This window comes from Phalacrocorax aristotelis, chromosome 2 (assembly GCF_949628215.1).
Source record: "Phalacrocorax aristotelis chromosome 2, bGulAri2.1, whole genome shotgun sequence".
Lineage (NCBI taxonomy): Eukaryota > Metazoa > Chordata > Aves > Suliformes > Phalacrocoracidae > Phalacrocorax > Phalacrocorax aristotelis.
Genome location: NC_134277.1, coordinates 140464342 through 140480066, shown reverse-complemented (window position 1 = coordinate 140480066; position 15725 = coordinate 140464342). Strand labels below are relative to the sequence as shown.

General features: G+C 46.4%; 1 protein-coding gene across 1 annotated transcript in view; it reads right to left on the bottom strand.

Annotated features, from left to right (window-relative positions):
• NECAB1 (N-terminal EF-hand calcium binding protein 1) overlaps positions 1-15412 on the bottom strand; it is an 81374-nt gene extending 65962 nt beyond the window's left edge. Inside the window, exons 1-2 of the mRNA XM_075085369.1 lie at positions 15064-15412; positions 10612-10636 (exon numbers count right to left, since the gene is read on the bottom strand). Coding sequence (XP_074941470.1) covers positions 10612-10636; positions 15064-15105 — 67 coding nt within the window. The 5' untranslated portion in view covers positions 15106-15412. The remainder of the gene's footprint in view (positions 1-10611; positions 10637-15063) is intronic.
• Between the last annotated feature and the right edge of the window lie 313 nt (positions 15413-15725).

The following is a 15725-nucleotide window of genomic DNA, read 5'->3' as shown; positions in this document are numbered from 1 at the left end:
CTGGGCACACTAAGCTTTCCTTGATTCTGATCTGTATGAAGTGTTGATATAACCAGAAATTATTTTGAGCTATTATTCCAGCTGCTATGGTAGAAAATCTTAGCATGACTAACCAAGTGGTCCCAAGGGATCTAGGCTAACAAGGAGAAGATTTAGCTTTAAAAGTAGGCATTTTGTCTTTATAGAAATAATAACATTTGGAATCTGGAGCACAGAGTCCAACCATGCAGCACCTGAAAGACCCAGGGATATAGGATAGGGAATCCCCCCCCAGGCAGATCCTGGACACTGAAACGGGATCCAGGGTGGTGTCTGCAGTGAATCCAGATGGCCAGGAAGCAAACAGCAGCGTGGTGAGTGTTCCTGGAGGCTGTGCTACAAGGGGTTTGCCTTACAAATCCATTTTACCATTTGGGCGTTCAAATCAGCAGTGCTGCAGTTCAGACAATTTTTGTGCTCTGGCTCCCGTTCAGAATATTTGTTCTGTAAAGACATACCAGTTAAATGTATAGCTCAAACACGGTCACTATGATGTCAAGACCTGGCCCTCCTGGGTATCATGGTGCATAGAACTTCCCCAAGGGATTCCTGCACATAGCTGTTTTTCTCAAGTCTATGGGCTAGCTGAAGACCTCAAGAGACGCCAAGATGTTGTGGACCCAGATTAGGAGATACTGGCTGAGGAAAAAATGCTGAAATCAGGGACATGGCATGCCTTGCTGTGGTGTAACTTTTACTGAAAAAAAGTTTAATCCCACGAGTGGTGATCTTCAGAGAGCCTCCAGGCCAACTCTGATGGTTCACGTTAGGCTGATTCAAGAGATCCCCTTCCTGAGGTGCTTTCCCTGCCTCTCCCAGGCATATTTGCTCAATTCTCTGGGATTGCTTAAATTAGCTCTCTGGGCTACAAGCTAGAGCCACTGAGAAGTCACCATCTGAGGACTGCGGTAGTGAGGCAGTATCACCCTGCCAGAGCTCACCTGGAGACACATGAACAGACGCAGCTGGTAGAAGTCTTACCTGCAAAGCCAGTGTTCCTTCTGCAGTGGCACTGTCAATAAATAAGGTATAGGAAAACACCTATTTTGATCTCTGCAAATCTGACTCTAGATGGAGCATTGCGAGATTTTGTCTTGATCATCGTACAGGTGCATCTTGGTGGTGTTTTGGTTATTCTGCGGAAATCTTGTTGGGTGACTCAAATGCATATGTACTGTGGATCAGTCCATTTGGTCACTGACAACAGTGGAAGCTATAGGATGCTACTGCTGCACTCTGTTGCCTTATTTTAAAGAGTCCTTCCTTTATGACTTGCAGTTTTTTGTCGGGCTAATGTTCACATGGTTTTAGAGCTGCTCTGAAATCCCCAGGCCACTGCAATCTACAACAATTTTGCTACTGCTGGAGTGCCTTGTGTTTTAGAGAGGACACTGGGGGACTTTTCCTGTATAAATTCTTATGCTAAAGGCAGGTGAGGAGATACTGTTAGTATTACCATGCTATACAGTTTCAGAATTTTACACCAAAAATGTGATGTCCCTGCTCTGTATCATGGACATCAAGGGGTGCTAAATGAAGACATGACAGAATGAGAAGATTAGTCTCATCTGACTATATTTTTCATTTTACAGATTCTAGTTCAATGAAATTATACACCCTGTATTTTTAGGGGAAAAGAAAAAAGCTTTCAGTGAGTGCTTGTTTGAAATGTCAGAGAAAAAAATGAAACAAACATAAATGTGCTGGTTCTGGCATTAATAATATTGTGTTGCTGGTTTGTTCTGGGTGTTTCAGGTTTGGCCACCTCTGGAGCTTTAGTCTTCTTTGTTTAGTCATTTTATAAATTTTCTTTCATTAGGTTGCAGCTCTTCCTGACTGCCTGCAGCATATTTTTTTCTGAAGGTTTCTGCTTCTATAGCAGATATTACCTAGAGTGTTTTCAAATATCCTTCTCTTAAGAGCATTAAGGAAATTTGAGATATAGCTTGTACTCAGTGCCTTTTCATAACAGCTGACTTGTATTTGCAAATCTGTGACAGCATCTATATACAAACTATCTTTTCTAAATTTGTCATATTAGAACTGCCCGAGGGTTTGAGGGCAGAAGCTGTAAGTTTGGAACGAGGCCATGATCAAATACCAGTTCTAAATTTGTAGAGGTGAAAGAGACAGCTGAGAAGCCTTCCTTCTGGCAGATGTGGCTGGGGGACACTCTCTCCTCCTTCCAGGTTTAACTGGATGGCTATTTCCACACTGAGAAGTGCTAAGGGGAGTTTTAAACACCAGGAGCAGGAGAGGATGCTCATGTCTCAAAGAATGGTTGTTGCGCTGGCACATATACTCAGCAGCCCACAGCCAGGCAAACATGCCTCTGGGCTTGGAGTCATTTGTTTCCACCTTCATAAGGATAGACCTGAAGCAGCCAGGGTCCCCTCAAGAAAAGATGGTGGTGATAAAGTAGAAAGGGAAGAGCAGTCCTCTTCTCCCACAGGAGGATGGGAAGAGAAGTAACCCCCACCATGATGCAGACAAAGGCAGGGCACTGCTCTCCAGTTATTTTGTGGTACTCCCTGACTCTGGTCAGTGTTGAACCATCAGTGTTGAAGCATCTTCCCTCAGCTGAAAGGCTGTTACTCTTGCAATACCATGAGTTGCATTCTCTGTAGATTATAACTTTTTTCTTCCCCATTTGACAGTCAGACTGTGACTGAATTCTGCAACACAGTCTATATTTGAATTTCCACCCCTGTGCTAACAGGAAGGAATTATAGCATGAGGCTATACTAATAGGGCAATGTCAAAGCTGCACGGTCAGGAGAGGCCCCAGGATGACTTTTGCCAACAACTGATATTGTTTCATTTGATTGCAAGTCACTGCAAGGCTCATGGGCTGCCCCACGTCCCTCTTAGCATATCAGAAGATAGGAGAAACACCTCATGCAGACAAGCAGGAGGATAAGCACCTACAGGTGCTGCAGTCACATGTGTGGGGCAAACACTGTTGCCTGTAGATGAGGGAGGTAAAAAATTACCTTAATTAGGAAAAAATACATTTGGCAGTTCCAGTTTTCCATATTTCTTGTCCCTGCTGGCTAGGAACAAGATTTTACTATTTGAGAAGAATTTAACTAGTTTGATTTTGTTTCAAACAGCAAAAGGAATGAAATAAATGAAGAACGAGCTGGCGAGGAGCACAGCGGCAGCAAGGGCTGGTCCCGTGGCTCAGCGGTGATCAGGGCAGGCAAGGGGGTTCCTCGTACCCGAGAAGCCCGGGGGTGAGCAAAGGGGCCCGTCAGGAGCCGGCAGCTCTCGCGAGCGAGACTGACGCGGCGTGGGGCGTTGCCAGAAGCAACGGCGGGAGATTTAAACGTCCCCTAGGGAGCGCGAGCGGCCAGGGCGTGGCGCGGCAGAAGGGCGTGGCGCGGCGGTTCGCGCAGGCAGGGCGAGCGGGAGGGACGCCGCAGCCCGCTTGTAGGTCTACAGCTCAGGCAAGGCCTTGGGCAAAATGGTGGGCACTCGCCTCAGAGCTAAAACCACTGTTCGTGGAGCAAAAGCCCCCGAGATGTCAGATGCAGCCACCCAGGCGGGTCTGGTAAGAAAGGACACATCAGTACAGGCGGTGGGTTGCGGCAAATGCCCGAACGCCCCTCCTGACGAAAAGGTAAGTGCCTGCACGAGGTGTGCACAGGTCGATGACCTGTTACATCAGGTGGCCGAACTGCAGGAAGCAGTTAAGAGGCTGCGCAGTATTACAGGAGCTGGGGCAGAGATAGACAGGTGGCTTCAGAATCATGTTCCTGTGGCAGGCACTGCCGAGAATGAGGCCCCTTGGACCCTGGTGACTAAGAGGAGCAGGATTCCACATCAGCCTGCACTCTCCACCATCACAATCAGAAACAGATATGAAGCCTTAACGACTGAGCACACCCAAAGTCTGCAAAGTCCCCTGCAAGGGTAAACTGCACCAGCAACAGACAGTAGACATCGTGAAAAGAAATGATGAGTGCTTGTGGTGGGTGACTCCCTGTTGAAGGGTACTGAGGCACCCATCTGTCGACCTGACAGGGAGTCACGAGAGGTGTGCTGCCTTCCAGGAGCCAAGGTCCGAGACGTTGCTGAGAGGGTGCCACAACTCCTCAGGGAAACAGACTACTATCCACTATTACTATTTCATGTAGGCATGAACAACATTGAGAGCCGTAACCTGGGTAAAACCAAGGAAGACTTTCAAGCCCTGGGGGAGCAAGTGAAAAACATTGGCGCCCAAGTAATCTTCTCTTCCATTTTGCCAGTTCAAGGGAAGGGAGCAGCCAGAAACAGGTGCATAATGTATATCAGCTCCTGGCTATGTGGCTGGTGCCACCGTGAGGGGTTTGGCTTTTATGACAATGGGGTGTTCTTCAATGACTACAACATGCGAGGAAGGGATGGAATCCATCTGTCTAGAAGTGGCAAGGGAACCTTCAGCAGTAGGCTGGCTAACTTGGTGAGGCGGGCTTTAAACTGAAGGACTTGGGGGGTGGGATCTGTTGTGAAAATGCTCACACCAGCATGTCCAGTGGGGGGGTAAGTCAGGCCAAGCAGTGTGGTGATAAAGGTTCCTTAGCTGTCTCTCAAGAGGTGAAACAGAAGAGTAATCACCTCAAGTGTATGTGCAAAAATGCACGCAGTCTAGGTAACAAACAGGAGGAACTGGAGCTCCGTGCCCACTCAGAAGGGTATGACATCATAGGAGTAACTGAAACATGGTGGGACACCTCAAATGACTGGGGAATCGCATTGGATGGTTACAGGCTCTTTTGTAAGGATAGGCAGGGTAGAAGAGGTGGAGGAGTTGCACTCTACATTAAGGAAAACCTTGAATGTACTGAAGTCAGCTATGGTGATTGCGACTGCTCTGTCGAATGCCTCTGGGTTATAATCAAAGGCGTTGTCTCCAAGCAGGACCTGACAGTGGGCATCTGCTGTCAACCTCCTAACCACGGTGACGATGCCGACAAAGCAATATTTGGTGCACTAAAGCAAGCTTCTGGCCAACAGAACCTGGTCCTTACGGGTGACTTCAACTACCCAGACATTTGCTGGAAGAACAACATGGCAGCTCACATGTCATCCACCAAGTTCCTGGAATGCATAGAGGACTGTTTCCTGATACAAATGTTGGATGTGCCAACCAGGAATGAGGCACTGCTGGACTTGCTATTCACAAACCAAGAAAGCCTGCTTTGTAGTATCTCAGTTAGTGTAGCCTTGGCTGCACTGACGACAATATTGTGGAGTTCGGGATCCTGCTGAGTGTGCTGAAGGTCACCTCTAAGACAAGGGTTCTGGATTTTAGAAGAGCAAACTTCAGTTCACTCAGAGCTCAGTTGGGAGGGATTTGATGGGAAGCTTCCATGGAAGACAAAGGAGCTAGTGAGTGCTGGGAATTCTTCAAGAACTCTCTATCAGAAGAACAAAGCCAATTTATCCCCTACAAAGGAAAGGGAAGTCAGCAAAGCAAGAGGCCCCCGTGGCTCAACCATGACCTCCTGGATCTACTCAAATCCAAAAGGGAAGCATACCAGAGATGGAGAAGTGGAAGATTATCCATTGAGAACTACAAGGGTAATGCCAGAGCGTGCAGGAATGCAGTTAGAAAAGCAAAAGCCCAGCTCAAATTGAAACTGGCTGTAGATGTGAAAAATAAGAAGAAAGGTTTCTTCAGGTATGTCAACCATAAGCAGAAAAAGTAGGAAAACACAGCCCCACTGTTAAACGGAAAAGGAGAGCCAATCACCAACGATGCTGAAAAGGCAGAGGTCCTCAACACCTTTTTCACCTCTGTCTTTACCAGCACTGCCAGGTCCCAGGCTGTGGGAATGAAGTTGCCAGCTGATCCAAACACCGACCCACCATCAGTGAAGGAAGAGTTAGGACATGAATTATTACAGGAGCTTGACCCCTACAAATCGACACCATCCACCCGAGGGTGTGGAGAGAGCTGGCTGACATCATTGCAAGGCCACTCTCCATAATCTTCGAGAAGTCATGGAGAATGGGGGATGTCCCAGAGGACTGGAGGAAGGCAAATGTTACCCCTATCTACAAGAAAGGCTCGAGGGAGGATCCGGGTAACTATAGGCCCATCAGCCTTACTTCAGTCCCTGGGAAAGTTATGGAAAGAATCCTCCTGGGGGCCATCACAAGTCAAATGAAGCACGTGATTGGAAAAAGACAACATGGCTTCACTAAAGGCAGATCATGCTTGACAAACCTGGTGGCCTTCTATAACAAAGTGACTTGCCTGGTTGACATGGGGTGGGCGGTGGACATTGTCTACCTGGACTTCTCCAAGGCCTTTGATATGGTCCCCCATAGTCTCCTCCTGGACAAATTAATGTGTTATGGCCTAGAAAACTGGTCTGTGCAGTGGGTGGGGAACTGGCTGACAGGCCGCACCTAGAGGGTGGTAGTAAATAGCTCCTTTTCCAAGTGGCAACCTGTCACAAGTGGAGTTCCCCAGGGATCGATACTGGGCCCAATGTTATTCAGTATCTTCATAAGTGATTTCGATAACAGGATCAAGCGTAGCCTGATTAAGTTTGTGGATGACACCAAGTTGAGTGGGGAAGTAGACACTCCAGAAGGGAGAGCTGCTCTGCAGGAAAATCTGGATAGGCTGCTGCAGTGGGCCAACAAGAACCTTATGAAGTTCAGCAAGGACAAGTGTAAGAGCATGCACCTGGGAAAACATAATCCGGGAGTGCAGCACAGACTGGGATGCACCTGGCTGGAGAGCAGCTCTGTGGAAAGGGTCCTGGTGGACAGGAAGCTCAACATGAGGGAACAGTGTGCTGCAGCAGCCAAGAAGGCCTACAGGGTGCTGGGCTGCATCAAAAAGGGCATCGCCAGCAGAGAGAAAGAAGTCACCATCCTGCTCTACTCAGCGCTTGTCAGGCCACACCTGGAGTTCTGTGTACAGTTCTGGTCCCCGCTCTACAAAAAGGATGTGGACAGGCTGGAAGGGGTCCAGAGAAGGGCCACCAAGATGATCAAAGGACTGGGAAGCCTGCCATATGAGGATAGGCTGGGAGAGCTGGGTTTGTTCAGCCTTGAGAAAAGGAAGCTTCGAGGAGATCTCATCACCGTGTACCAGTACTTAAGGGGTAGCTAGAAAGAAGATGGAAACTCATGGAGAGGAGAAGGGGGAATGGACACAAATTGCTCTTGGGGAGATTCCGATTGGACATGAGAGGAAAGTTTTTCACAGTGAGGACAGTCAACCATTGGAATAATCTCCCCAGGAAAGTGGTTGACTCGGCCACATTGGACACCTTCAAGAGTTGTCTGGAGAGGGTGCTGGGCCATCTTGTCTAAACGGCGCTCTCCCTAGAAAGGTTGGACTAGATGATCCCTGAGGGGTCCCTTCCAACCTGGGATTCTGTGAACTTCCCTTTTAGCTGGAATTTTTCCAAATTAGCTTTCCTCTGAATGTATGGAGTTTTGTAAAGTAAACCTGACCAAAACTTCATTTTGACATGCAAACTTGAAACTTCTCCTTCCCAAAAAGGTCAATGTGCAACATCTCACCTTTATGAAATTGCTTTATTTCCCTCGGGGTTTTCTGTTGCTTTTGTCAATATTATGAACCATATATTTCTTAGAAATGTAGTATTCCTCCCCTATGCCTTTTTGTTCCTCTAAGAAAATCACACTACCTTTTCAGTTATGGGAGGAGTATGGATCTGCTCCATACAGAGTGGAGTTGCTCAGCCATGAAATAAGAACTATTGACAGGGTTTATGAAGCTGATCCTCCTGTGGAAGCTGTGCATAGCTGATATTTCCAGAAACGGGAGGGTAATGGAATGATATATGTGCGTGGGCTGGCAAAGAAAGAAGCCACCACTCCAAAAGAAACAACATTTGTACAGCTTCTTTCAAACAGGGAAATGACTGTTTGACAAAGGAGTTCCTCAATTAAACCCAGCTGTCATAAATCGTCATAGTATTTTTGAGTGACAGCAATTCAGCAGAATTTCTTGGCTCTTTTGATCTCTTATTGTCTTTACAAGAATAGTTGCCTGCCTTTGTTGTGGAAGGCTAACCTCAAGTCCCACGGTCCCTAAATTCATAGTAAGAGCACTGTCTCCTCTAACACTCCTATTAATCAGATTGATCTTTTTCTTTTCTTTTTTTTTTTGTCAAGCAAGTATCTAGTAAGGTTTTCGATGATAAATTTTGGGGGGTATTTTAACCTCACAGAGGATGAATATGGCAGCTCTGAGAGAGTCCTGTTAGAAGTGTATGGGTTAACAGGAGCGTGTCATGGACAGTAATGTAGTATTTGTTACCGTAGCCAATACTTGGTTTCCTGCAGCACAGACAGGTGATACTGAAAGTGTAAGTTTCTTAGTCATTAATAAGAGCTAATAACCTGTGTTGACACCAGTGTAAGCATGTTATATGAGTGTTCACTTTCTGAGAAGGTACTTAACATCCCAGCCTTAAAACAAATCTCCTCCTTATTAATGTGGCATGAGCCTGTGTACTGCTAAATTAGCAAAGTGGAAGCCCCATGGGCAATTGATGGTTGAGCAAACACAATTAAGCACATGAGAATTGAAACAATTTCAAGCTTGTGGACTTAAATTAACAGAACAAAAGTGGATTAACTTAGCCACTTTTCTCCCAATAATATATTGTAAAGGATCTGTTTATAGGTATGAACTCTGATGACCAAAGTCTCCAGGGCTCATCTGGATTCATATTGTTTTGGAACAAGCAAGCTTGTCATTGATCATGTGAGCTTTTTCCCCTATTTTAATAGAAAAGTATTAATAATAAACTGTGAGGTAACCCCACTGAGGGCTGAAAGTCTTCCTGACCGCTGAAGTGCTGTGGATCCACCAGGGCTGGGACAGAGCATCAGAGCATGAGCTCAGAGTCCAGGGACATGAAACTGCAGGGGCTCTTTTTGACTCCAGGGGATGGTGACCACTGCTCTGAACCATGTGCTCTGACTCTCATCAGTTTTCAGGGTAGACACTTAAACATCTGTTCCAAACACCACAGTGAGGTCTGCAGGGGATACCAGCAATGCTTGGCTGTGCCTGGCGCACAGCTAAACTGTAAAAGCATGGCTGAAGGGGAAGGTCCTCCTCCTCCCCATCCCAGCCCTCACCTTGGGATTCAGTCTGCACCATCACTGCCCTTCCAAGCCACTGACAAGGGCGATAAAAATACCCCAATATCAAAAAAGTAACAGTGATGGGGTCTGTGATCCCTGAGCTCTCTGAAGGAGCCTGCCTTGGTTTAGTGGGAAGTGCCAGTTGCTGCACACGAGCTGGGGCAGGAATATGCAGCCAGTGGTGGGCCGTGGTGGTCGGATTGCCTCTCAGCAGCAATCAACAGTTATGATCAAACTGTAAGTAGCCCCTTAATGTCCAACAGTTCTTCCTTGAAAGTGATTCTCTCTGATTTTTCCCAATAGTATCCATTAGCCCTTTAAATACCTGAGAATACACTTTATGGAACCTGCACAATACCTGTTTTCTGAGGATTGAGTGGGAATTACTTGTCAGGGTTAAACCTGTCTGAGCTGTGGCTTTGACACTCTTCAATTCTTTCAGGAAAAGACGAAAGTCTGGCCTGTGCTTTTGAAAGAAGTCGCATCTCCCTTCTTCCTGTACTTTTGTATTACAGTGCTAAATAGTTGCGAGCTTGCATTTCCTCCTCGTCCTGCAAGATCTAACTCTGGTTATCTGAGCTAAGTATATATACTATTATGGTAACTGCAGAGCTACAGAAGCTCTTCATAGCTCAAGCACAGCAAATCTCACACTCTGTGTGATGCAGGGAAGTAGCAGAGGTTTCATTTCTCTGCTGGGGTATGTGGCACAAAACCAACAATGTAACTTGTCCAAAATTGCGAAGCAATTCTGAGATGGGAAAAGGAGTCAGGTTCAACACCATGACTATGTACACGAGCAAAAAATTACACTTGTGGTCCTTACAGCAAGGACCTTTCCCTGCTGTGGCCAAAAGAGGAGCATTTGTGAAGCCTTACAGTACTATGCTCCAACTTAGTGAATTTAAATAAGGGAAAAAAATTATGCGGAAGGAAAATCAGTCAGTAGCACAAGGCAAAAACTTTCTATTAAGACCATAAGAAAAAACTCATTACTTTTGTGTTATAAATATGTGAGTTGAATTCAAGGCTTTATTCTGCCTACTGACATGCTGAACAAATACATAACTGCAAAATGCAGGAAACAAGTCTGCTAGATATAGCCTATGGTGTTCTTAAAAAGTAATAAGATGGAGCTACTAACAAGTATTTCAAACCTTGTTGTGAACACAATGTCACTAAGAAAACACCCACATGCACCCGAAGAACAAATCAAAAACACATGCCAAATTGTGAAAGCACAAGATCTGCCCTTAAAGAACCCATAGAGAGGATCATGCACAACAAAATACATTGCATTGGGCCTGTAGAAAAAATAAAATTACATGAGGGATGGCTGGTTTTCCTGTTAGGATGTTTAAAGCATGACTTAAAATGCTGAATCAATGATGGTTGTTTTTTTTCTCCAAAGGGAGGGGGAAGACACATGATGGGTCTTACCATTTTTGTCTGCTCTTCTTAATATCTGCACAAAAAGAGAAAGAGAACAGAATAACTTTTTTTTTTGTATGGGTTAATAGCATACAATGCTGCATTTAGTGGGCATTTATAGTTTAAGCTTTACATCATATTTTCACAAGGCTGCATAAAATTGAAAAGCCCTTAGTATTTCTCCATGCTTCCCTCAGAACATTGCTTTCTTTAATTCCTCCTGTGCTGTGTGCACAGAAAACCAAGACCATAATATAAACCTGCTTTATCTTCTAGTTTGTGTATAGCTTATAAGGATGACATTCAGCTACAAAGCCTGATACCATATGGCTACCATGATACTGGATTCAGGGTTGAGAGAAGTGGTTTCAAGAAGCAGAGCAAGGATGGTAACTGGGAGTGTGTGCTGAGCATCTGAGTTGGTGAGAAAGACTCAGGGTTTGTGTGGGTGGAGGAAGCAAAGGGATAAGTCAGGAGAGGAGCCAGGTGGCACGAAGGAATCAGGCTGGGTGTGGGAGGCAGAAAGATCAGATGTGTGGGAGCAAATTTGAGGATTGCTCTGATAGTGAGTAGAAACCAGATGCAGAAGAAAGGGGAGAGGGAAAGCATAGAGGTTTATAGGATGGGAAGGCAAGGGCAGAACGGGGGTGCGTGCTGTAGATCCTTCGCTGCAATACTTCTGCCACAAAAACTGTATGTGGCCCCAGCTTACCCACACAGTCACAGGTCTGCCTTTTCTCCCAGCTGTAAATGGCACATGCTGAAGAACTTATTTAAATATATAGGTGAGAACCTGTAACATCTTGTGCAAAGTCTGAGAAGATGATCCTGGCCCTGCCCTGCCATTGGCGTGGGGAACAGCGCCAACCCATCCAGGGCTGTGCGCAAGTGCACCAGCCCTGTTTTACTGCTGGCGACATGCTGGCGTGCTCGCCTGTTGCTGCTGGAGCCCTACCGCGGGTGCCACCGCATTGGTCCACGCTTTGGAGAAGGGATCAGGGATAGGGAGCAGAAGTGACAGAGGGGGTCTCCTCTAGTTGCTTTGCTCCCTGCTCTCAGGATGAGGTGGTTTTGCTGTGGCATGGGTCACTGTGGGACTCTTCAGCTATGTGCAATTGCCATGTGCTGCAACCCTGCTATGTTTCTGGACATAGTCCTCACCACTACTTCAGCCTGAGCCACAATGGGGAGTCATCCAGGCAATGCTATAACAAGTTTAGACAAGGGAAGAAAGCAAGTCTTCCAAATATAGTTTCTATTGCTGCTATGAATATCAGTAAATGAAAGAATTTCAAAATGGGCACATGTATTTTTGTGAGCTGACAGCAATGGAAATGTTCTCCCATTTGATAAACTGCTAGTAGTATCTAAGCAGCTTCTCCAGCACATGTTGTAACTTCTCTGCTCCTGGAGATGAAACCAAAGGATCCAGGTGCCAAGCTCTGTCGGAGCATCTTTGTGACTGTGTTCTGTTGGGTGGGATTGGCGGGGAACTAACAAAGTTGTGACCCACACCCAGGACTTCACTTATGGTCTCTAAGCTGAACTTTGCATCAGACCAAGTTTACAGCACATAAAGTATGAAATAAACTTAGTAAGATGACATCTTGCCTCCCTATATATTTAAATAAACCATATATTGCAACTCAATTTTCAGTATGAGGACCGGACTGTTTAGGGGTTTTAAATTTTTACTCTTAAACTGGAAATTTTCTCCTAATGAGAACTAGAAGACTGAATGCAGAGGAAAGGAAGGATCAGTAACAGCATTATTAGAATAAAATAAAAACTCTTTCTACAATCCTTAACATGTAAAATACAGTCCTAGATTCCTGGGAGGTTTGGCTAGATTTTTCAGGGAACTGTTGTTGGTCCTTCTCCTATCTCATTGGCAAGCATCCTTTCTTCCTTTCTGTGTCACCTGAAGGAAAAGTCAGCCTGCTTGTCAAGGTACCCACCAGTGTGCTGCCTGTAGGACGTGGTGCTGCTCTTCAGTTAGTAACTGTATGTGAACTGAGAAGGCAAAGCTGGGGTGCTGAAAGGTTTCGCAGATTTTCAGCTGGAAGCGGGGATTCGTGAAATTTGGGGAGGGTGGAGAAACACGAAGATCTGAGATCTAGAGGCTTTCTTCTGCCCAGTTATACCCGATGAAAGGGAAGAGTGGGAGCCCCAGGCAGATGCATACAAAGGGGCTAGCGCTGAAATCTCGCTCCTCCCCTCGCAGGTGCCTGGGCAGAGCTGCCCGCTGTGGGCACGTGCACAAGCATGGCCGACGGGCGAGAGCAAGGTGTGCTCCAGTGAGGTCATAAATATGCCCAGCATGGCCCCAGGCAATATTAAGATGTGACCAGTGACTTGTGCCATGAGTAGCAAGGGCCCGTGCAGAGCCACACAGGTGTTACAGCCACACTGGGCGATGCAGGTTACACCTTGTGCAAGACTTTCATGGGAGCAAGAGCACTGGCTGCTCAGGCTTGGCTTATGGATGTACAGGACTGAGACAGCTATAGCAGTAGAGTTTCGATCAACTAGAAGTGCCCTGTAAATACGGGTCAGAGGTGGCAAAAGTTTCTGCATAAGTAATTTTTCTGTTTTATTTTAAAATTATTTTATTCATTTATTTATTATTTGAATTTTGGATTAATTAATTTTAATTATTTTTTTAAAAACCCTTATGGAAATGTTAAAATCGTTTGGACACTTGATAGGGACTTTGACACAAAAGCAGGGAAGTGGTTGCAAAAGAAATCAGGTCTCATTAGGTCCCTGCCCAGCTCCCAGTGGGACCAAGACCTCAGTGCCTCTCACAGAAGGGAGGAGCAGATGTACAGTAACAACCCCGCCACTCCCTCCTCTTCACCAGTTTGGTTAATGACACCTGCTTTTCTATAAATGTGAACCTGAGACCGTTTTAAGAAATTGCTGAAAATTAAACATTTTTATTTGAATGATATTTTTTACTTTGGGTGAAATTAAGTTTTCAGTTTATCAGGTATTCTGGCCAGCTGAAGTCTCCTAACCCAGCATGCTGTGTTAAACTGGGGAATCACTCCATTTAATGTTTTTTAACTCTTTCCTGGCAGCTTGGGTTCTCTTCTGTCTTTGCAATGTATGCCTCTAATTCTTCTCTTTCTCTTATGAGAGGTATTTATATGACCAAGAAGTTGCATTTTTTCATTATACACTTGAATGGAAATAATAAAAGTCAACAAAAGGTCTAATTTAAATGATTTCTTATGGAGCCTAGAGCAAGCAGGACATCAGAAGATGTGGTTTTCCTTAGGGGCTGCTTGAAGTAATTTCAGGAAAATGTTGTGGAAGTTTATGTGGGCGCATTTAGAGAAAATATCTAGATAGATGGTCCTTAAGTCAACCTTTAATACAGAACTTGTCATTTCCAGCTGGTAGTGTGGACTAACCCTGGTATAAGCATTGGCCTGAAGTAGATCAGAGTTGGTAGCAGAGTTGGTCTGAAGATTTGTAGCTCTCATCAAGGAGAGAGGATACTTTGGAGATCTTTGGGTGGGAATTTGCCTTTTATCCAGGACTTGCCTTGGACCAAGAAATGCTCTGTGGTGGGCAAGTATACATAAAAAACCTTACAGCTGTATCTTGTGAGATGCTGACCCCTCAGTGGTGGTCTGGCACAGCACCCCTGAGGGAGGGGAAGAATGGCCAAGTGAGCAGGAGGGCACCTTGCAGGGGTCCCCCTCAAAGGGCTGAGGGGCTCAGGGGCGTTCTGCCCATCAGCCCTGGGCACTTCAAATCCATCAAGGTCTAATGGGATGGGAGGGAGCCTGCACAGTTCGGGAAAGAACTTTTGCAGCATGAGACACTCTTCAGTGGGGTGGGGGTATAGGGGGGAAGGGAGAGAAGAGGGGCGAGTCTGAAAAAAAATATTAATAAAAATCCAAGCAATGTATTTTGAAAAGTGACAGTGTTTTCACCCAGTGCTTCTAACCACCCCCAATTGCTAACCTGCTCTCCCTACACATGCATGCCATTGGAAGCAAACTAATTCCCTCATTAACATTTTAAATGTTAAAAACATTTAACAAAAAAGGAAAGGGGAAGGGAGAAGGGAAGGAGAAGAGGAAGTAAAAAGGGAAAAGGGAAGGGAAAAAGGAAAGGGAAAGGGAAAGACAAGCAGAAAGGGAAAGACCCACAGCCACACTGGGCTTCACCCCCTTCCACCCCAGGGAGGAAATCACAGCTCTAGGAAAAAAAAAAAGCAACAAAAGAAGAAAAAAAAGAAGGAAAAAAAGAAGAAAAAAAAAAGAAAGAAAAGAAGAAAGAAAAGAAGAACGAAAAAGAAGAAAAAAAAAGGGGGGGGGAGGAAAAAAGACAAGAAAAAAGGCAAAACAGAAAAAAAGAGACACAGACCCCCCCACCCCCCCAAAGGCTTGCAATCGCTGCCGTTGCTGGGAGGAGGGGTGCACGCCCGGGGGGCCGCGTACTCACATCGCGGAAGATGCGCAGCCCCGCTCCCGGCTCCGCCGCCATCCGCCCGCCGCCGCCGCCCGGCCGGGGCCGAGCCGCACGCCGCCGCTGGGAAACCGCCCCGAAAGGGGCTGGGGAAGAGGCTGCTATGGCTTCTTCTCACCCTTGAGGGCGCGGGAAGAATTTGCCCCCTTCTGCTGTGCAGCCGCCTTGCTGCGCCTTTAAAGCGTGGTCATGGCTAGACTTGCTTTCTTTCCGTTAAACAAACTTGGTTCTTGCGGGCTGGCTTTGTCAGGTCAAGTTTTCAGCTTCTCTCATCATTTTGGCTGCTTTGCCTGGATACGGTCACCTGGGGGGGCGGGGGGGATCACTCCACAAGCCCCCGGACCGAACGTGCTTCGGAGTCTCAGCGGTGCAGAGGGGTGATGAGGCTTAACTGCGCTTTCACATGGCCGGTGAAGACATCACGATAAGCTGGGCTCTGCAAAAGCACTCGGGCTTGAAAATAAGGTCCTCGAACCAAACGTACCCCTCAAGGTGGCCTGGCCAAAAATCAGGGGCTGTGGGGACCTGGGAGTGCTGGGGTTACTGGAGGGGAGCAGGCGGGGAGCTGCAGGATGGGGCAGGAGCGGGCTCTGGGAGGCGAGGACAGGTGAAGAGGAGGATGCCGGGGTGAGGGGGAG